At 38.2% G+C, this 23,267-nt stretch overlaps 1 protein-coding gene across 1 annotated transcript in view; it reads right to left on the bottom strand.

Moving 5' to 3' along the window:
• ADCY5 (adenylate cyclase 5) overlaps window positions 1–23,267 on the bottom strand; it is a 344,935-nt gene that overhangs the window by 54,089 nt on the left and 267,579 nt on the right. Inside the window, exon 14 of the mRNA XM_053698067.1 lies at window positions 5,158–5,333. Within this exon, the coding sequence (XP_053554042.1) occupies window positions 5,158–5,333 (176 nt within the window). The remainder of the gene's footprint in view (window positions 1–5,157; window positions 5,334–23,267) is intronic.

Raw genomic sequence — 23,267 nt, 5'->3', positions numbered from 1 at the left:
ATAGGGGCTTATCTGCCTTATTTTACAATTTAAGGTTACATAGTGACGGACTCCAATCATATGAACTTTTCAAGAACGAGTTTGGGAGTGTACAAAGGCTCTATACCACTGGATTCGATATAGCTGCAAGGCAAAATACACAACGCTCTGGACATCTGAGTAATCTAAGATGGCGCCGGCTTCGTGGGATAAAGAAATCATGGCCTTGTTAGATGCCCACTTTTCAAGTCTAACGCAAGTACTTGTAAAAGCGATTAAACAGGAATTGCCTGCTAACGTTCACCTGGACCACCAAGTGGCATTGCAGAGCCCTTCCAGGGATGATCTCTACGTTTGCCTTACACCTTGTTTGCAGGGGGCTGGATGCGCCGGAACAGCTGTCATGCCGGATGAAAAGGGCTTACCGATGCAGAGCACTCAGTTACTGGACATTGTGGCTACCATCGCAAGTGTTGATATGACCCAACGTGTTCTGCAGTACACCCAACCACTATCGCCTACTGGACATTTGCATTGTGGAGATTACCGCCTCTTACCTACCTTGTCCTCGGTCCGGGAGGTGTGCGGCATTGCAATTTTACTGAGTTGTGAGGTTCCTCTCTCGTCTCTGTGCCGAGGTCCCAGCCAGCAGCTTATGGTGCAGGGAGGCAGATTTTGTCTGACTTTGGTTGCGAATCATCTTTATCAGCTGGCTCTAATGTGTGGCTGGAGCCGATCTGGAATCGGCTAAATAAAGGACACGCACTTTGCTCTATTATTGTGTTCAATCCATCTTTTTACATATGAGACGACACCTTTCCTAAGCACCCACAATTTCCCAAAACCTTGGACCTTTTCTTATACCCTCTTATTATTTGAAACTAACTGTAGTGGGGACTGAATGTACATGAGGACGATCATCTTTAATGTTTCTTTTATCTATTCTGCAAACACTCCTATATCCCTTGCTCTGTTAATGTGTTGGTCAATTATGTTTATTTAATACATTTAGCAGATTAAGATGTACTATACTGCTGCAATCTGCTGTGGTGTACCTGTTGAATAGCGAGATAGTATTATATTTTGTATGTGCCATATACTCAATGTTGTATTCTGCCTTGTTGTAGGACATAAGGCCTTTCCCCACATTACAGGGTTGTTTAACATAAAACAGAAGAGAACCTCATTAGTAGATTTATATGAATATGCTTCTAATATTATAGTTCTATTACAATTACACTTCATTTGGAGCCAACATAACATTTAGTACCCCTCACTACTACATAGATAGTTACATGACCAACATTTTTATTTAATTTCTGCTGTTGAATTTTCATACCCCCTACCTTTTTTGCCTACATATTAGCTTGCTGTGATTAACGTCAGTTACACATGCTTAAACATTTTACTGAAATGTTATGTTACTCAGCTGAGTGTTACATAGGGAGTTGTATCTTTGTTCTTTTTTTATATAAAGATATAGAAACACAGGCGCTTGATCTCCACTCATACGTATAAACACTTAATTACTTACCTGAGAGTAACCAAGATATTAGTTTTATGGTATCACTTTGAGACCCCTAACTTATTTGAGTGAGCTAAGGCAGATTTATATAGAATAGAGATGTGAGACACTTTGTTATTATCCTATACCAGGGTGAACTAAGGAAGTCATTCTTAATACTTTGATTGCTAAGATTTATTATGCTTTCAAAAATAACTCCTGAACCTAACTTAACTGGCATTAATAGTACTATCTAAGTACCTCGGGGAGGCTAAGTAGAATTACACATCTATACATATGAGGGTTTTGCCTGCAGTTTGGACATAGGGCCCATGTCTAGACAGCATAATTTATGAGTACAAGTTTGTGGAACAGCCATGCCCACTATTTTCACTTTCACTTTTCACTCCCACTATAATACCTGATTAATAGCAATATTTTATACTCTATAATGTGCTTATTATGAGCCTAAGAGTGATGTATCTATTGAGTTTTATTATCACATATGCCCATTTTAATTGCCCATACAAGCCATGCATTCATAGACTCATAGAGTCCATTTACAAAGTCCTATGGTTGTATCCCCCCCCGCCCACCTCTAAACTCTGGGATTTGTAATTAGTCCCAGTGGTTTGCGCGGTTTTCCTTGTTAAATACCGCAAACAGAATCATCTCCTGATTATTTATGTGTAACAATATATTGAATATTTGGGATTTATGACGTTTTGTGAAAGAGAATAAGCCCTAGAATGAGTATTCATGAAACATTTTTTTGATTCTATGTATGTTGCTAACCAAGTCTTATTTATATACAGACAGTTTAAACTTGAAATCCTATCTGACTATGCTTAAATTTATAGGTAACAGTTCATTAGTTGTTGGAAAAGCATTATAAAACAAAAAATTACGAGGCTTTTATTTGATTTGGGACTCTAACTATGACTTTACAACCGATTGTTTTTGCATCTTCTATTTTTTATGCTGGAAATCAGTACTATTTATGTTACAGTCTCGCTTATCTTGTGATGCTATTTTGTTTCTTTATTATGTCTGTATGTCATAACCTTATTTGCCTCAATAAAAATTATTTAAAAAACAAACAAAAAAAAAACTATTAATGGAAACATTTGTCTCACATTGGAGAATAAGTTTACTAAAAAAGAAGAAATTGATGGCACCACTGTTAATAATATTAGGGCCTGTTACCGTTCAGATTAAATTTATCTGGCCTTGTATCAGATACACTGTGGTAAGCTGGTGCTAAGTATCAATGAAATAGCCTTCACAATATCAGTTAAAGGAACTGAAACAAAAAGGTGATACTATATAAGCACTCAAATTAGACCCTTACATGTTTATTGAAACTGAGGTATTGACATCATGGACAAATTAAAACGTAAAACTTTATTGGAAAATGATTAAAAAAAATGGGTAAGTTAAAACTAAAACGTTAGCAGCAATGAACCCCGGTTATATACCGGATGTAATAATAAAGGTCACAGTATGAACTGTAACTGAACCAGTGATTAAAAATAAGCAACTTTACAACTATACAAGCCCCTGACTGCCCACTACAAATCTCTTCTAGGACCACCCACCCTTATAAAGACAAGACATATGATCTCCTGGGAAACGGAGTTGGGATTGACCTACACTCCCCTTGACTGGTCCAGGGCGATACAATTAACCAAAACTGCTCTCCATTGTGTCACGCTGTATGAACTATATTTCAAGATCATTACTAGATGGCACTTGGTGCCGACTAAGCTTCGTACTCTATACCCTAGCCACTCACCCCTGTGTTGGAGAGAGTGTGGCGAGATCGGCACACCACTCCATATGTGGTGGTCGTGTGATCGACTGAGACCGCTCTGGTCTAAGACCTCTGCGATCTGTGCAGCACTGGAACTCCCGACGCCTGATGCCCCGGGCCTAGCCCTCCTGCATATTGGGGTAAAAAAGATCCCGAAGTATAAGAGATATCTGTTGGTCTACCTGCTGACATCTGTAAAGATGTTGATAGCCAGAAATTGGAAGAAACAACAGCCCCCAAGATGGCAAGCAGTGGTTGACCACCTGCACTACATCAAATCTATGGAAGACTATGTCTTTCGGACGAACAACCAATCTGCTACCTTTAGCCAAATCTGGGAACCCTGGGAGACGCACCTCAAACTGGCTACGTAATTGTTCCTTTCCCTGACTGCTGATGGCTTGTTCTGGCCTGTGACCCCTGTTGACCTGGGAGATATGCCCCGCTGTTTCTGAGATGAGATGCTGGGACATAAAATACTCCCTCCCCCCCCCCTTCCACACCTGATGCCTTCCCTTTCCTTCCCCCCCCCCCCCCTCCTCGTGAGGATATGAATGGTGGATCCTCGCACCCCAACTTCCATACATGTATACTATGTATACCTACTAGCTGCCACACACGACTGTCAGACATTTTAAGTACAGCATTTATTGCGATACTTTATTTAAAATGTAAAAACTTTAATGTTCCCCTAGAATAGCCAAAACATAACAACCGAGATGTGCAGACACGCATTGGGAAATGTCTCTATACTATTTATGATTCTTATGCTGAATACTTTGATCCTCTTTGTAAATCATTCTTCCTCTGCCTGATTGCGTGTAACCCTACTTCAACTTATGTCAAATGTTATTTGTGTTGTTATATGGTTTCTGCAACTTATTTATTAATAAAAATTTATTTGAAAAAAAAATAAAAAATAAGCAACTTTATCGATGAGTATTGGAGTCCACTTATGAATATTAAAACGACCAACTGACAGAGTACTAACGTTACTATCAGTCAATTAATATGATAGTTTGTATATGCGTTATTACTACAAAATCGGTGGTACAGCCTAACTGATATTGCAAGTGGAATGTAATAAGGGTCATCCATTGGGTGATTATCAGGATTCTGATCATTGAATTCTTGTTAATATATTTAATTCACAGCTACTATAATTCACCTAGCTCACATAGGTTTACAACTAGTGCTCCGATTTGGTAGTAATAACGCATATACTAACTATCATAAAAATTGACTGATAGGAACGTTAGTACTCTGTCAGTTGTTCGTTATAATATTCATAAGTGGACTCCAATACTCATTGATAAAGTTGCTTATATTTAGTCACTGGTTCAGTTACGGTTCATACTCTGACCTTTATTATTACATCCAGTATATAACCGGGAGGTTCATTGCTGCTAGCATTTTAGTTTTAACTTACCCATTTTTTTAATAAATTTCCAATAAAGTTTTACGTTTTATTTTTTCCATGATGTTAATACCCCAGTTTCAATAAACATGTAAGGGTCTTATTTAAGTGCTTATATAGTATCACCTTTTTGTTTCAGTTCCTTTAACTGATATTGTGAATCACATTGGAGAATAGCAGGTTCAGGATTATTTTGCAGGAGCACGTCTTAATGGAAAAATTGGTTGATGCACACAATAGCATTTTAATAGAGGTGGTAAGGTCAAAGACAAAGGAAATTCAAGAATGTCTGGGATATGCATAAAGTTAACATAGAAATTAATTAAGCTTACACTTTGAAGGAGAAATTGGAAGACTTGAAGGAACTTGGTTCTAATCTGTCATCAATTTTACATATTTCTATGTGTCAGATAAAGAGGCGTAGGACATATTTCTGTCACTTACATAGCATTTGCAGTCACCAATAAGTCAGCGTTGTCAAACAGCACAACTTTAAAGACCTCCAGAATCAGGACATACACAAAACCAATAGTCAGCATTAGTATAAGCTTCCCGATGCTGCTGATCTGCAGAAACACTGAGCAGGCGAGGAGGCTGAGCATGATGCAGAAAGTGAAATACTGAAAGAGATCAAAAGTGGATAAACATGATACCTCTATATTCTCACATAGCTAGATGTTTATTAAACACACTACATGGAATTCTCTTCTAAGACAATAAATAAGTGGCTCTATTAAAATGCATTTCTGTGCTTTTTTAAACAAAGGTAATTATTTCACATACTACTGACAGATTACTGTAATTACTTTCACAAACTTGTTATCTCATGGATATGCTGCGGATGTTGTATAATGGCAGTTTACTTTTGGGCATGAAACCAACATAAGTTGATTAATTTACTTCTATTTGCTTTGTACTCTTAGTATCCTTTGTTGATAATTAAATCTAGATAGGTTGATAGGAGCTTAGGAGTGTGCATGTGTGTTTAGCATTCTATGGCAGAAGTATTTGCAACTATTTCTAACCTTGCTACAAACATTGTTGTAAACATTGGGCTCCATTACAAATTGCGGCGTCGCCGTTTTTTATGCGATTTTGGTATTACATATATATACGGAGCCGCATATAAATGCGGCATGTATAGTTCACCCGTCGGCCGCTATTTTTACTCCCATAAGCTAACATAGAACCGCGTAGCAAATCGGTATCACATAGTCAGCGCAAGGACTTGCACTGCGAAAATGGAGAAATAATTTTACTCCATTTTCACCTCGCCACACATAGGCAGGCGCAGCAAGCTTTGCGCTGAGTAAGCACCGTAACTCCCTGAAAATAGTAACTAACACCTAATGCATGTGCAATATCTATCTACCTCCTGAAAATTACTAACTCCTAACGAATGTGCAATATCTATACCTGTCAATCGCAATCCCCCACCGCAATAACTAATAAAGTATATTAACCCCTAATCCGCCATTAACTTACATCAGAACTAATAATAAGAGTATTAACCCCTAAACCGACAACCCAGACAACCCCCCCACAACGCAAAAAAACTAACATTACTTTAAACATAAAAATTACTAAATTTAAATTAAGCTAAAATTACAGAAAATAAAAAAGCTAACATTACAGAAAATAAAAACAAAATGATCAAAAATTTAAAAATTATACCTAATCCCTATAAAAATAAAAAAGCCCCCCCAAATAAAAACACCCCCTAATCTAATACTAAACTACCAATAGCCCTTAAAAGGGCCTTTTGTAGGGCAGTGCCCTAAGTTAAACAGCTCTTTTCTTAAAAAAAATACTAAACCCCCCCACCCACCAAACCCCCCAAATAAAAAAACCTAACACTAAAAAACCTAAACTACCCATTGTCCCTAAAGGGGCATTTGTATGGGCATTGCCAGTGGCGACTTTAGGAACAATATATGGGGGGGCACATAAGATACCACAGTCAAAACTGGGGGGGGCACTAATAATTTTCACCACACAGACGCATACACATATACAGACTCCCTACTCTACCTGAAGTTCAGGGAGTCTCCCTGATTGTAATAGCGGCTCCCTGATGCCAGCAAATGGAATGCAATCTCCCTGAAACTCCAAGTATCATGATCCAATGTGTCCCAAATCCGCAAAAGTGTTTCTTTAAGGAATGCCTTTATTTGCTGGGACGTTAAAGAACCCTCAAAGCATGCATCAGTAACCAAAAAGCCCCCACTGATTCTAATAAAATGAAAACACAAATACTACCTTATTTACTGCACGTAATTAAACTTCGTATTCTAAAATATTTAAGCATTCAACAAGCGTACGATCACTGGAAAATAGGTTTATTTATGTGGTTGTGCAATAAAGCTACTTTTTTTTTAATGTGACTTTAGTGGGAAGCTACTTTAATGATAAGTCTCTAACTTATTTAGGGTTTCAAGGTGTCCAATATATAACTGGGGGGGGGGGGGGGGGGTGAAGCCACCTCCCTGAAATGAGTTTTTGCAGGTTGGGATGTCTGCATACACACACACAGCACACACTCACACAGCACAAACAGATTAAGTCATACTCAAAACACTCAATCAGAAGCATCTATTGTAATGCTAAAGACAGAGTCTGGTAAATATTTTACCAATATCCTTGTTAATATCTTTTTGCCGTGTTATATTTCTCTGCACCTCAGTTGTGTTTAGGTTTTAATCTGACACCTAAACAAACAATTGAGGGGCAGAAAAAAAAACAAGGAAAAAAGGGCAGCAAAACCAGAAAACATGCAGAAAGTGGAACATTTTAGTTAGCAAGCAACACTGTACAGCAGTTGAAATAATATATATATATATATATAGGTATATACTATATGTATTGAAAAAATAATTGCAATATCCCTCAAGAGATCCACATGAATTATACTTATCTACACTTTTCTACATATATGTAGTGGAAGAGTACCTTATATCTTTACTATATATTTTACAGGGACACTGAACCCACATTTTTTCTTTTGTGATTCAGATAGAGCATGAAATTTTAAGCAACTTTCTAATTTACTCCTATTATCAAATTTTCTTTATTCTCTTGGTATCTTTATTTGAAATGCAAGAATGTAAGTTTAGATGCCGGCCCATTTTTGGTGAACAACCTGGGTTGTCTTTGCTGATTGGTGGATAAATTCATCCACCAATAAAAAATTGCTGTCCAGAGTTCTGAACTAAGAAAAAAGCTTAGATGCCTTCTTTTTCAAATAAAGATAGCAAGAGAATGAAGAAAAAATGATAATAGGAGTAAATTAGAAAGTTGCTTAAAATTGCATTCTCTATCTGAATCACAAAAGAAAAAATTTGGGTTCAGTGTCCCTTTAATATACCAATTTCCCTCAGAGAAGGAAAAAAGTAAAATATTTAAAGGACTCTATCATGTGTCATTTCTCTACTCACACACTTGTAATTACAGGGAATTGTACAAATAAAATATAACTTTTACTAAAAATAAGTTACAATCTTTTTTAACTTATGTTTAGTAAAAGTTAGGTTTAATTTGTGCAGTTCCCTGTAATTACCAGTGTGTGAGTAGATAATCAGAAATGATACATGATAGTCATTTTAAATAACTTTACTTTTTTCCTTCTCTCTTTGAGAATATTGTGTGTATTAATATATACTACATGTGTATTAGTGCTCTCATATATGTTAACAAAGAACAGTATTAGAAATAATTAAAATAAATCAAAGTTAACACATACCTGCAGAATCTGGCATTCTAGAGCTGAGATGGTAATCACTAGTTCCCATCCAGTTAAAGAACCTGTGATGTCACAGCAGGCAGTGACTGCTGATCAAATTATGCAGATTTTTTTTGGGAAGAAAAAAAACTTGTATTCTCGATTATCAGCTCTGACTAACTGCATTCTGCTCTCTGTGCTAATTAATTTGATCACTATACTTAAAGGGCCAGTAAACCTAAAAAATAATGTTATCGTTATAAAACTTAATATTCCCTTTGAATTTTTTATAAATATGACTGTTTCTCAGACCCGCTCTCTGTGCTCTTCTGAGCGGGTCTGTTTTTATTACACAGCACATCGGGCCAGCTGTATAGTCACAGCCCGGCCCGACCATTATACACAGTGCAGCTCGCTCCTGCTGTCAGACAGAGCAGGAGCGAGCTGCACTTAGTGTTATGGCGGGGTCGTGCCGGGCTGTGACTATACAGCTGGTCTGAGAAACAGTAATATTTATAAAAAATTAAAAGGGAATATTAAGTTTTATAACGATAACACTAATATAATGTTATATAATTCTGCACTATGTGCAGAATTATATAATATTATTTTTTAGGTTTACTGACACTTTAATGTAATCACGGAAGAAGCAAGGGTTTTTTAGCTGGGTGGGAACTAGCTGCTAATCTTGCAATATAGTAGCAGCAGCTAGATCCCAAAAAGAAATCTAAAAAATGTTTTTAAAATGTGCTGAGCCCTAGTGACAGGTGGGGCAATAATGCAGGACTGAAGCAGGCAGTCTCACTTGGACAACAGGACAGACCTGAGACCTCTAAATTTGGACCTGTCACACACAACCCAAGACTATTGGGAGCATGGCAGCCAAAAAAAATTATTTCAGTGGGGGGGCACTTGGAGGGGCAAGGATTAATTCACCGCCAGACTTCAGGAACCGGTCGCCGCTTGGAAGAAGACTTCACCGCCGGACTTCAGGAACCGTGAGTACCTATCTGGGGGTTAGAGATAGGCTTTTTTTAAATGTTTTTATTTTTTTATCTTTTAGATTAGGGCTGAATGCCCTTTTAAGGGCAATGCCCATACAAATGCACCTTTAGGGGCAATGGGTAGTTTAGGTTTTTTTAGTGTTAGGTTTTTTTATTTTGGGGGGTTTTACTGTTAGAGGGGGGACTTAGTATTTTTTTAAGGAAAAAAATCGGTTTAACTTAGAGCACCACCCTACAAAAGGTCCTTTTAAGGGCTATTGGTAGTTTAGTATTAGATTAGGGGGTGTTTTTATTTTGTGGGGGCTTTTTTATTTTCATAGGGATTAGGTATATTTTTTTTATTTTTGATAATTTAGTTTTTTATTTTATGTAATGTTAGCTTTTTTATTTTCTGTAATTTGATCTTAATTTAGACTTAGTATATTTTATTTTTAAAGTAATGTTAGTTTTTTTTATTTTAATTGTAATTTAGTTTTATTTTAATTTATGTAATGGGGTTAATTTAGGGGATGTTAGGTTAGGGGGCTTAGTGATTAGTTATTTGCGTTGTGGGCTTTGGTGGTTTAGGGGTTAATAGATTTATTAGCATTATTGCGTTGTGTGGGCTTGGCGGATTAGGGGTTAATAGTTTAATAGGTTTATTGCGCTGTGGGTTAATGGTGGATTAGAGGTTAATAGTCTTAATAGGTAGTTTGCGATGTTGGGGTTGGTGGATTTAGGGGTTAATACTTTTGTTAGGTATATAGCGATGTGGGTGAATTGCAGATTAGGGGTTAATAGTTTAATTAGGCATATTGCGTTGTGGGGGGGTTGTCAGTTTAGGGGTTAATACATTTATTATTAGTTCTGGTGTGGGTTTGATGGCGGATATAGGGGTTTTACGTGTCGGGTTTATTTTTATGAACTGCCGGCGGGGTTTATGTAATACCCCGATGTGCGAGGTGAATTTCGTGCAGTGCGGGCTTCAGCGCCTGCGCCGAATATGTAATCTCGCCCATTGTTGCAAACACTGCTGCACGGTGGCTAAAGACACGTGCACTCTCCTGAGATCACCTAGGATTACTCTTTAACAGAGGATACCAAGTCAAATAAGCAAAATGTATAAAGAAGTAAATTGGAAAGTTGTTTAACATTTCATTCTCTTTCCATTTTAGTTGAATTTTGACTTCACGGTCCCTTAATTAGACAAAAATGACATTTTCTTCACAGAACCATTTATAGAGAATATAAATTAATGTGTTCCAACAAGCACACTACATTTATGCATCTAAAACCTGCTACAATGCTAAAAACAACTTGTTTTCTGATCCAATAGCAGAGGTTATTTTTTTTCAGGAAATCAACACATTGTAACTTCTCTTTCCTCTCACACACTTCATGCAATACAATTCACAGCAATGACATCTCTTCCTCAGCTCCCTGTGAAACCATCAGAATATAAACATAATCTCTGCTTGTTTGATAAGCCTATTCTAATATTTCATTTTTTACCTAGAGTAAGCAGAAAAAGCTTAGAACTGCACACAGTGGACTAGATTACAAGTGGAGTGCTATTTACTACTTTCTCTCAAGTAAGGTCTCAGAAGTAAGGTTTTTGTGCAAAGTAAAGTAAAAAATGTGCATGCGAGCGAAACCCAATGCTCGTTAACTAAAGGACTTTGGATAACGCGACCGTGTTAATTTCAACGGAGCATGATTTAAACAAAAACTAACACTTATCGATGGTGTGCTAACCTTGAAACTGTATTAAACCCACAGCACTATACTTGACAGGAGTTATTAATATTTCACATTCCAATGTTCTTCACATACAGGAAAATGTTATTTTTATTTTAAATACATATACATATATATATACCTATACCTGTATATACATGTGTTTATATATATATATATATATATAAAAATATATAATTATATAGATATAAAGGTATAGATATATATTTTACATTATCATCATATGTATAGAAATATATTTTTTAAAATAAAAAGAGCATTTTTTCTATCTGAAGAACATTGGATTGTAAAATATGCGTAACACGCTTGAGGTTTCAGGTACGAATGCGGTGTCAGGTTAGCGCATATGAAGAATTATTTATCTTAAGATGCGTTATATAAATATTAAATATTGAAAACATAGAAATATAATTATTAATAATTATACATATTCTTAAAATTAAAAAAAAATATTTGAATATATATGTAAATTCTACAGTAACTTTAATAATTATTAATATGTTTTCAATAATTTATATTTAATATGTACATAACGCACCTTAAGATAACTAATATTTCACATGAGCTAATCCGACACCGCATTAGACCTACAGCAAGAAACCCGAAGCTTGTTACACATATTTTACATACAAAATGTTAGCATATGAACCTCCTAGGTTTAGCTTTCAACTAAGAATACCAAGAGAACAAAGCAAAATTGGTGATAAAAGTAAATTGGAAAGTTTAAAATTTCATGCCCTATCTGAATCATGAAAGTTTATTTTGGACTAGACTGTCCCTTTAAAAAACATGCATCAAGCACAACATAACTACTACTACTAAATAAACAGTTACACTCATATAAAAATTATTCAGAAAAATATTAATAAAAATATTTAAATGTTGTTTGTATTTTCTTTCTAATGGAAGTGAGAGTCCACGAAAACCTATTCTTCCAAATTGTAATACATTACTTGGCCACCAGGAGGAGGTAGAGACACCCCAACCAGAGCATTTAACTATCCCTCCCACTTCACCTTCCCTTTTTTTTTGTCTAGTCTAGATGGTAGGCAGAGATGGAGGTGCTCTGCAGGATTCTTTTCTAAGACAACCCTCAAATGATAGGTCCTAGAAGAATGGGTTAAGGGAGTTGTTGTTGAACTTTTTTTATTAATCTCTCAGTAGAGCATTGTATCTCAGCAGACTTGGGTGTTGCAGGTAAGTTCCCTAGCCTCCCCCTGTATTCCAGTGATATTATCTTTCTCCCATGTATGTTACCGACGTGTCAGCTACCACGGACTAATGATCTGTGCTTTTTATCACAGGTGCTGGTTGATGTGCATGCTGGAGCAGCAGGGGTAAGTTCATTTACTATTAAATCCCCTTTTTGCAGGCTAGTTGCCTTGGGTTTTTTTGGAGATTGGTTCCTGTGTCTATGTAGTATACACAGACTCCTTTCTAATGGCCAGGGCCTATAACTTATGAGTTAGTATGAGTGCTGGAAGTATACAGGGGTTCAATGGCTAGTGCCTACTTTTCAGAACCCAGTGTGTATACAGGGGCTTCCTATTTTTGGTTAGTGTCTTTTTCTCAGGAGCTGGTGTGATTTGAGTGTGATGTAATGTTTTTACTGTGATAATCAGCACGAAGAATAGGTTTTCGTGGACTCTCACTTCCATTAGAAAGAAAATACAAACAACATTTAAATATTTTTATTAATATTTTTCTGAATAATTTTTATATGAGTGTAACTGCTTATTTAGTAGTAGTAGTTATGTTGTGCTTGATGCATGTTTTTTAAAGGGACAGTCTAGTCCAAAATAAACTTTCATGATTCAGATAGGGCATGAAATTTTAAACTTTCCAATTTACTTTTATCACCAATTTTGCTTTGTTCTCTTGGTATTCTTAGTTGAAAGCTAAACCTAGGAGGTTCATATGCTAATTTCTTAGACCTTGAAGGCCGCCTCTTATGTAAATGCATTGTAATTGTAATTTAGGATTTATTATTTTAATAGAAATTTAGGATTATTTTAATTTATGTAATGGGGTTAATTTAGGGGGTGTTAGGTTAGGGGGCTTAGTGATTAGTTATTTGCGATATGGGGCATGGCGGTTTAAGTTTAAAAGTTTAAATGACTAGATTGCGTTGTGGGGCATGGCGGATTAGGGATTAATAGTTTAAATAGATGCTTTGCGATATGGGGGTTGGTGGATTCGGAGTTAATGGTTTAAATAGATACTTTGCGATATGGGGGCATGGCGGATTAGGGGTTAATAGTTTAAATAGATACTTTGCGATATGGGGGTTGGCTGATTAGGGGTTGCGGTTGAGAAGCAGATATTGTGCATGCGTTAGGTGTTTGATTTTTTTTAACAGCGAGCGACGGGGAAAATATATGTGCCACACTTGTATGCAGCACCGTATATGTGATTGTGTGTAGTGTAAGGTCGGTTACCATAGTAACCTATTAATGTTTTAGAAATCCGCCATCGAGTGGAAGCTTTAACACAACGCTAACTTACACCTACAGGAAAAGAGCGACCGCACGCAAAGTGGAAACCTTTTCAATGGAAACCTGGTACTAAAATAGGTATTTTTTCAGGGGATTTGGGGATTCAGCGGTCCAGAGCCGCTTTGGTTAAAAAAAGAGAGGGTAGGGGAGAGATGAGATGAGGGGCAGAGGCGGATGTGTCTAACCTGTACTAGGTTAGTTATTGGAATAGATGTGTGAGCGGTCTAGTATAGAGAGGTCTGGTAAGGTTAGTTTAAAGAGTAAGATTATGTGGGTATGTAAGAAAGAGCCGGGGGATGAAGATATTACGTGTGTGGAAAAGGGGAAGAGGTGCTTAGACATTAAGCCCCCCCAGTTTGTGAATGATAGGCTAAACAGAGAAGGGAGGTTGGTTTTAGACCTGTGAAGGTTTGGTTAGTTGGGAGTCAGGAAAGGTCTAGGAGAGATTTAGTCAAAAGACTGGCTGACCTATGGATTATGTAGAAGACATAGTGAGGGGGAATATATAAAGGATGTGTATAAAAAACGGTCAACATCATCAAAACTGAGTAACATATATTTAACATTTCACTAACTAAAACATAACACTTTAGAATATATAGGTGCAGGCCTAACTACATAGGGAAGTCGAGAAATATTGCCAAACTAGGCCTTAATTGAGTTTGTTAAATGTCTTTCGTAATGTTCATACATCTCCTCTAATTAGGGAGACAGGGACATTTCTCTGGAGTAGTGGAATTGATAAAAGTAGGTAGTGAGAAGAATATATAAAGTATGGGAAAGAGGGTAATAATAGAGGGAGGAGAGCCAAGAGCTAAAGAAGGGTAAGGTAGGTACCCGTATGTGAGCCCTAGGCTTATCTGAATGAAGGTCTTCCAAAGATGGATTCTTTGTTAAAGGGACCAATAGGAGTGATAAGTGAGTAAGGTATGTACCCGTATGTACACTGCACTCGGTCTTTTCTTTAAAAGTTTCGGTTGTAAAGATGAGTAGACTAGGTGATAGTAGATTCTATAAGTATCTGGGTCCTGACCTCCATTATACCTTCTCTTGGCGGGAGGATGTAGGGTTCAGTGGTCGCCACTCCGGGGCTTACATGTTAAGCCCCTTCGCATTTTCTTGCCTCTTGGTGGTAGAATCAGAGAGGTCAGTAAGTCCCAGGGTGCGGAGTAGTTTCAGACCCTGATCTATAGATGAGATTACATAGGAATGGTCCTGGTGTTGTACAAAGAGCTTCACAGGGAATCCCCATCTGTATTTTATCTTGTGATGCCTCAATGCCAATGTAAATTGATGAAAAGTTCTCCTTTTGGCTAAAGTGTGCGGGGACAGATCTGGGAAGACTTGTAAGTTTTGATAGGGTTCTTTGAGTGGTTTGTTGTTAAAGGATGCTCTCAGTACTCTCTCTTTGGTGGTGTAATAGTGTAGATGGAGGATGACATCTCTTGGAGTGTCAGCGGTGGAATTGCGGGCGCGTGAAGCCCTATGTGCCCTGTCGATCAGCAGGTCTTGTTCTGTCGTTGTACCCAGGAGTTACTTGAAGAGGGTAGTCAGATAATTATGAAGTTCAGCTGAGGAGACTTCTTCAGAGATGCCTCTAATCCGGAGATTATTTCGGTGGGATCTGTCTTCTAGATCTGCTAGCTTGGTCTCTAAGTCCGAAATTTGTTCAGCGAGGTTTTGTGAGTAGGAGAGGAGATTGGAATGATCAGTTACTAAGTCTTCATGTTTTCCTTCCAGTATCTCTGTCCGTTCCCCCAGTGAGGAAATGTCCCGTTTGAGTTCGCTGACAGATTGGCGGAGGTCTTGTCTCAGAGATGCATAATGGGTGTCCATCTTATCGTTAATAGTTTGATGGATTCAAAGAAGGTGGATTGTGAGAGTGTGGTTTTGTCCTTTTAGTGTTCTCAGAACTGAAGGCTGTAGAGTCTCTAAGAGCCCTCTCCTGAAAGTTCTGGATCAGATAGGTTCTTGCTATTAAAGTGGTCAGTCAGGGTTCTTTTAGGATTATCCTGATGTTTAGATTTTCTCTTTACTGATTGTGCCATGTTTAGAAGGATTGACGTCGAGATCTCTAAGATTTAACAGGATATGTTACTTCCTTGTTAGACTTGAATACTGGGGGGGGGGGGGGGTGTCAGGCCGGCACCTCTACACCATGGGGCTTTAGCCCTCCATCACTCCCTTAAGCTCTTATGAGAAGATGTTCAAGGTCATCAGGGCCCAGACGGGGATGCGGGTGTGGCTTATCTAAACTGTCAGAAGATTAAGGATGATCCCTCTCCTGGGGAAGTGCCACCTCTGGGCGAGTCCGGAAAAAGGAGTGTGAATATGACCTGCAGAGTTAGATGGCTACGAGAAAGGGGGGAGAGGGATCTCTGTGCAGCGGGTATGGGATTCCGTATGTGAGGTTCTCAATATCCTGGTTGGAGGGCTAGAACAGTAATTAACCCTCTGTGACAGAGTGTGTGGTGCCTTCTGTATTAACAGTAGAGTGTTTATAATTTGTTTATCCCTGGCTGATAGGGTGATGTAATATAGCCTACTTTTATGGGAGGAGAGTGATGATAGCCTTATCTGTGTTTACTTTTTAGGGCTATCACTTTGATGACCTCTTAAACATCTAAATGGAGAGAAGACCTGTTAGATTAGTCAGGCAGGCTGGCTGTACGGGAGCTAGGTTAGAAGCCTGTAGACCTCCTAAGGCAATTATATATGTGCACCATAATTTTTGTGTAACAAAGTGATCTCACCCAGTATATCGATTCCTCTGCAGTATTTTTTTTTTCCTTCCCCTTCCTTTTTTTCCCCTTATTCCCCCCCCCCTTTTCCTCTCCTTCCCCCTTTTTTTCCATTTTTTCTCTCTTTTTTCTCTTTTTCTTTCCTTTTATTCCCCTTCTTTTTTTTATGACTATTATTATTATTCACCCCCCCTCTTTTTCCTTTGGGGAGTAGTGTGCATACAGAGATCGTCACTTCTGTAATAACAAAGTGTTCAGGAGAATGTGATATGATCTATTAGCCCACTCAGTATGAATTGGGTGCATTTATCTTAACAGTCTCCGTGCACAGGTGGGATCCAGACTGAGTTAGGCCACTACAGGAGACCGTGTATACGTGCAAATGAGACAGGGGGTGCCACGGTATTTAATAGATAGGGTAGCTTTTAAAGCACTTAACTTCTTACCCTTATACTTGTGCTGGGAGGAAAGGCTTCCGTAGTCAGAGGGGTTCTGCCACTTCAGTGTAGTATGGGACTCAAAATGGCGCCCGTTCGGGCCAGAAGTGGAATCCCCGGACCAGGATGCAGAATCCCCAGATGGTCTATTTGATCTGATCAGGTGAGAAGCTCCTGGATCCCCTCTGGTCAGCTTACTGATGATTCAGGCTTGGGGGTATCGGGAAAAGTCCCACTGTTGGTGCGCAGGCTGGATAGAGTGGCACGTAGCTCTGTAGCTAGGAATTGCTGCACAGGCTAAGGAGAGCAGCGGGGAGTATGCAGAGGGTTCCGGTTTGGTGAGGAGGGCTTGTGGATGGTGTGTGCTCACAAGTGAGGGGTTGACAACAGCACTCAAACTATCCGGGGATAATGAACACGTCGTCCGCTATGAGGAAATCTCGGCAGTTGCGCTGCTAAAGTTGTATCCAATGTCCGGATATTCTAACTGCTTCTGGGGTAGGGTTCAACAAGCTGGGTTTAGGGGTATTTTGTCCAGGGGAAAAGTGCCAAAAATAGTTTAATGGATTATTTTAAGGAAGAGCTCCAGCTTTCTGCGACTGCTCACATTAGCTGTAGCCTCCACCCCCCACGGCTCCATTTTTAACGGCTCAATGGAAGCGAGCCCAGTGTTGGGAAGACCTTGCTATATCTACATGCCTCTGAAAGTGAGGCATGCAGTACTAGCGCAGCTTCGCTGCTGTTGGCAAAGCTGAGCTAATAAATTTCTTAACGACCATGTGATGTACAGGGTACAATGGTCGTTGAGGGGTTAACCATCAGTGGGCATGGTCATGACTCCTGTAACCTACTTCCTTGGTTGCTCTGCTGTAAAGAATACCTGGAATTTTGTTTTTAAAAGTTTGCAACTATGTCTAAACTGATGCAGAATTCTCACAGGTAAATAAATCTGTACCTGCAGCACCTCTAGAGTGGTACAATGTATGTTTGAGAGAAAAACACCAGTCATGACCAGGAATCAGTTGTCAGCATTTTAAAGGGACAGTCTAGTCCAAAATAAACTTTAATGATTCAGATAGGGCATGTCATTTTGTTTTTTTCTCTTGGTACTCCTAGTTGAAAGCTAAACCTAGGAGGTTCATATGCTAATTTCTTGAATTTTGACAATTTTTCACCACTACAGGGTGTTAGTTCATGTATGTTATATAGATAACTTGCACTGGGAGTTACCTAAGAATCAGCACTGATTGGCTAAAATGCAAGTCTGTAAAAAGAACTAAAATAAGGGGGCAGTTTGCAGAGGCTTAGATACAAGATAATCACAGAGGTTAAAAGTATATTAATATAACAGTGTTGGTTATGCAAAACTAGGGAATGGGTAATAAAGGGATTATATATCTTTTTAAACAATACAAATTTGGGTGTAGACTGTCCCTTTAAAATTCTCATAAATTGCATTTAATCTACTCTAGTATTAATTAGGTACAGTGCATATTCCAGGATGTGGCCCGAGTCAGTTTTTTCCTTTTACATTTTAAAGAATTTTAATGTTTTATTATTTTATTTATTTACTTATTTGTTTGATAGTTTACCAATCCAAATTTAAAGGGACAGTGTACTAATACCCCCCCCCCCTTATTGTGTTCTTAATTGACCATTTTACCTACTGGAATGTATTAAATTGTTTACAAATAGCTCCTTCAGCTTTATTTTCTCATTTGAAATAGGGGATTTTTCCAATTGAATCCTCACCTATAATGAACATTTCTGAATTTCTGGTTAACCCCTTAAGACTATTGAGCATATGTACTATGTCACAGATTACAAATGGCACAATATTTGGCGCTTTCGCTCAAACACAAACACCACCAGAAGTAAATTTTAATGCACATAAATTTTAGTGAACATATTACAAGTTGAAAGTAAATGGTTTGCGCACAAGTGCAACCAACTCGCACTAACTTCAGGATATTGCGACCACGTTAACTTATTCTCTACATAGAGTTTAAAGGAGTACAGTGATGAAAAAAACCTACACACGATAAACCGACAACACGTTAGACCTAGTGCTCTCAACCCGATGGTAGTTATGCATATTTTACATTTCAATGTTTTTCACATAGAAGAAAATGTTTGTTTTATTTTTAAATATAAAGTTCTAGCTATCTGATTAATTTGTTAAAAACATAATTTATGTAAGAACTTACCTGATAAATTAATTTCTTTCATATTGGCAAGAGTCCATGAGCTAGTGACGTATGGGATATACAATCCTACCAGGAGGGGCAAAGTTTCCCAAACCTCAAAATGCATATAAATACACCCCTCACCACAACCACAATTCAGTTTAACGAATAGCCAAGCAGTGGGGTGATAAAGAAAGGAGTAGAAACCACAAGAGGGAGGGATAACAATAAAAACAGCCAATTTCTGCTGGAAAAAAAAAAAGAAATAAGTTTATTTTCATAATTGAAAGAAAAAAATCTCAAATCAAAAGCAGAAGAATCAAACTAAACAGCTGCCTGAAGAACTTTTCTACCAAAAACTGCTTCCGAAGAAGCAAATACATTAAAACGGTAGAATTTTGTAAATGTATGCATAGAGGACCAAGTTGCTGCTTTGCAAATCTGATCAACTGAAGCTTCATTCTTAAATGCCCATGAAGTGGAGTCTGATCTAGTAGAATGAGCTGTATTTCTCTGAGGCGGGGCCTGACCCGACTCCAAATAAGCTTGATGAATCAAAAGTTTCAACCAAGAAGTCAAGGAAATAGCAGAAACCTTCTGACCTTTCCTAGGACCAGAAAATAAAACAAATAGACTGGAAGTCTTCCTGAAATCTTTAGTAGCTTCCACATAATATTTCAAAGCTTACCACATCCAAAGAATGTAAGGATCTTTCCAAAGAATTCTTAGGATTAGGACACAAGGAAGGGACAACAATTTCTCTATTAATGTTGTTAGAATTCACAACCTTAGGTAAAAATTGAAAAGAAGTCCGCAAAACTGCCTTATCCTGATGAAAAATCAGAAAAGGAGACTCACAAGCAAGAGCAGATAGCTCAGAAACTTTTCTAGCAGAAGATATAGCCAAAAGGAATAATATTTTCCAAGAAAGTAGTTTAATGTCCAAAGAATGCATAGGCTCGAATGGAGGAGCCTGTAAAGCCTTCAGAACCAAATTAAGACTCCAAGGAGGAGAAATTGATTTAATGACAGACTTAATACGAACTAAAGCCTGTACAAAACAGTGAATATCAGGAAGTATAGCAATCTTTCTGTGAAATAAAACTAAACTAACTAAAAATAATAAAAATATTTAATGATTTGAGATCCTGATAGAAAAACGGACCTTGAGACAGTAGATCTGGCCTTAACGGAAATGGCCAAGGCTGGCAACTGGACATTCGAACCAGATCCGCATACCAAAACCTGTGTGGCCATGCTGGAGCCACCAGCAACACAAATGATTGTTCCATGATGATTTTGGAGATCACTCTTGGAAGGAGAACTAGAGGCGGGAACATGTAAGCAGGATGATAACACCAAGGAAGTGTCAGCTCATCCACTACTTCCGCCTGAGCATCCCTGGACCTGGACAGGTATCTGGGAAGTTTCTTGTTTAGATGAGAGGCCATGAGATCTATCTCTGATAGACCCCACATCTGAACAATCTGAGAAAACACATCTGGATGGAGAGACCACTCCCCTGGATGTAAAGTCTGACGGCTGAGATAATCCGCCTCCCAATTGTCTACACCTGGGATATGCACCGCAGAGATTAGATAGGAGCTGGATTCTGCCCAAGCAAGTATCCGAGATACTTCTTTCATAGCTTGGGGACTGTGAGTCCCACCCTGATGATTGACATATGCCACTGATGTGATATTGTCTGCCTGAAAACAAATGAACGGTTCTCTCTTTAACAGAGGCCAAAACTGAAGAGCTCTGAGAATTGCACGGAGTTCTAAAATATTTATTGGTAATCTCGCCTCTTGAGATTTCCAAACCCCTTGTGCTGTCAGAGATCCCCAAACAGCTCCCCAACCTGAAAGACTTGCACCTGTTGTGATCACAGTCCAGTTTGGCCGAACAAAAGAGGCCCCTTGAACTAAACGATGGTGATCTATCCACCATGTCAGAGAGTGTCGTACATTGGTATTTAAGGATATTAATTGTGATATCTTTGTATAATCCCTGCACCATTGGCTCCACATACAAAGCTGTAGAGGTCTCATGTGAAAACGAGCATAGGGGATTGCATCCGATGCTGCAGTCATGAGACCTAAAACTTCCATGCACATAGCCACTAAAGGGAATGACTGAGACTGAAGGTGCCGGCAGGCTGCAACCAATTTTAAACATCTCGTGCCTGTTAGAGACAGAGTCATGGACACTGAATCTATCTGGAAGCCTAAAAAGGTGACCCTTGTCTGAGGAATCAAAAAGATGTTTGGTAAATTGATCCCCCAACCATGTTTCCGAAGAAACAACACAAGTTGATTTGTGTGAGATTCTGCAGAACGTAAAGACTGAGCTAGTACCAAGATATCGTCCAAATAAGGAAACACTGCAATACCCTGTTCTCTGATTACAGAGAGTAGGGCACCTAGAACATTTGAAAAGATTCTTGCAGCTGTTGCTAGGCCAAATGGAAGAGCAACAAATTGGTAATGCTTGTCTAGAAAAGAGAATCTCAGAAACTGATAATGTTCTGGATGAATCGGAATATGAAGGTATGCATCCTGCAAGTCTATTGTGGACATATAATGTCCTTGCTGAACAAAAGGCAGAATAGTCCTTATAGTCACGATCTTGAAAGTTGGTACTCTTACATAACGATTCAAAATTTTCAGATCCAGAACTGGTCTGAATACATTTTCCTTCTTTGGGACAATGAATATATTTGAATAAAACCCCAAACCTTGTTCCTGAAAAGGAACTGGCATGATTACCCCTGAAGACTCCAGGTCTGAAACACACTTCAGGAAAGCCTGAGCTTTTACTGGATTTACTGGGATACGAGAGAGAAAAAAATCTTCTCACAGGAGGTCTTACTCTGAATCCTATTCGATACCCTTGAGAGACAATGCTCTGAATCCATTGATTTTGGACAGAATTTATCCAAATAAATTCTGTCCAGGGGAAAAGTGCCAAAAATAGTTTAATGGATTATTTTAAGGAAGAGCTCCAGCTTTCTGCGACTGCTCACATTAGCTGTAGCCTCCACCCACCACGGCTCCATTTTTAACGGCTCAATGGAAGCGAGCCCAGTGTTGGGAAGACCTTGCTATATCTACATGCCTCTGAAAGTGAGGCATGCAGTACTAGCGCAGCTTCGCTGCTGTTGGCAAAGCTGAGCTAATAAATTTCTTAACGACCATGTGATGTACAGGGTACAATGGTCGTTGAGGGGTTAACCATCAGTGGGCATGGTCATGACTCCTGTAACCTACTTCCTTGGTTGCTCTGCTGTAAAGAATACCTGGAATTTTGTTTTTAAAAGTTTGCAACTATGTCTAAACTGATGCAGAATTCTCACAGGTAAATAAATCTGTACCTGCAGCACCTCTAGAGTGGTACAATGTATGTTTGAGAGAAAAACACCAGTCATGACCAGGAATCAGTTGTCAGCATTTTAAAGGGACAGTCTAGTCCAAAATAAACTTTAATGATTCAGATAGGGCATGTCATTTTAAACAACTTTCCAATTTACATTTATCACGCATTTTGTTTTTTTCTCTTGGTACTCCTAGTTGAAAGCTAAACCTAGGAGGTTCATATGCTAATTTCTTGAATTTTGACAATTTTTCACCACTACAGGGTGTTAGTTCATGTATGTTATATAGATAACTTGCACTGGGAGTTACCTAAGAATCAGCACTGATTGGCTAAAATGCAAGTCTGTAAAAAGAACTAAAATAAGGGGGCAGTTTGCAGAGGCTTAGATACAAGATAATCACAGAGGTTAAAAGTATATTAATATAACAGTGTTGGTTATGCAAAACTAGGGAATGGGTAATAAAGGGATTATATATCTTTTTAAACAATACAAATTTGGGTGTAGACTGTCCCTTTAAAATTCTCATAAATTGCATTTAATCTACTCTAGTATTAATTAGGTACAGTGCATATTCCAGGATGTGGCCCGAGTCAGTTTTTTCCTTTTACATTTTAAAGAATTTTAATGTTTTATTATTTTATTTATTTACTTATTTGTTTGATAGTTTATCAATCCAAATTTAAAGGGACAGTGTACTAATATCCCCCCCCCCTTATTGTGTTCTTAATTGACCATTTTACCTACTGGAATGTATTAAATTGTTTACAAATAGCTCCTTCAGCTTTATTTTCTCATTTGAAATAGGGGATTTTTCCAATTGAATCCTCACCTATAATGAACATTTCTGAATTTCTGGTTAA

The sequence above is a fragment of the Bombina bombina genome, chromosome 1, assembly GCF_027579735.1.
Source record: "Bombina bombina isolate aBomBom1 chromosome 1, aBomBom1.pri, whole genome shotgun sequence".
NCBI classification, from domain to species: Eukaryota; Metazoa; Chordata; class Amphibia; order Anura; family Bombinatoridae; genus Bombina; species Bombina bombina.
The sequence above is the reverse complement of the archived record's forward strand: the minus strand, read 5'-3'. Positions and strand labels throughout refer to the sequence as shown.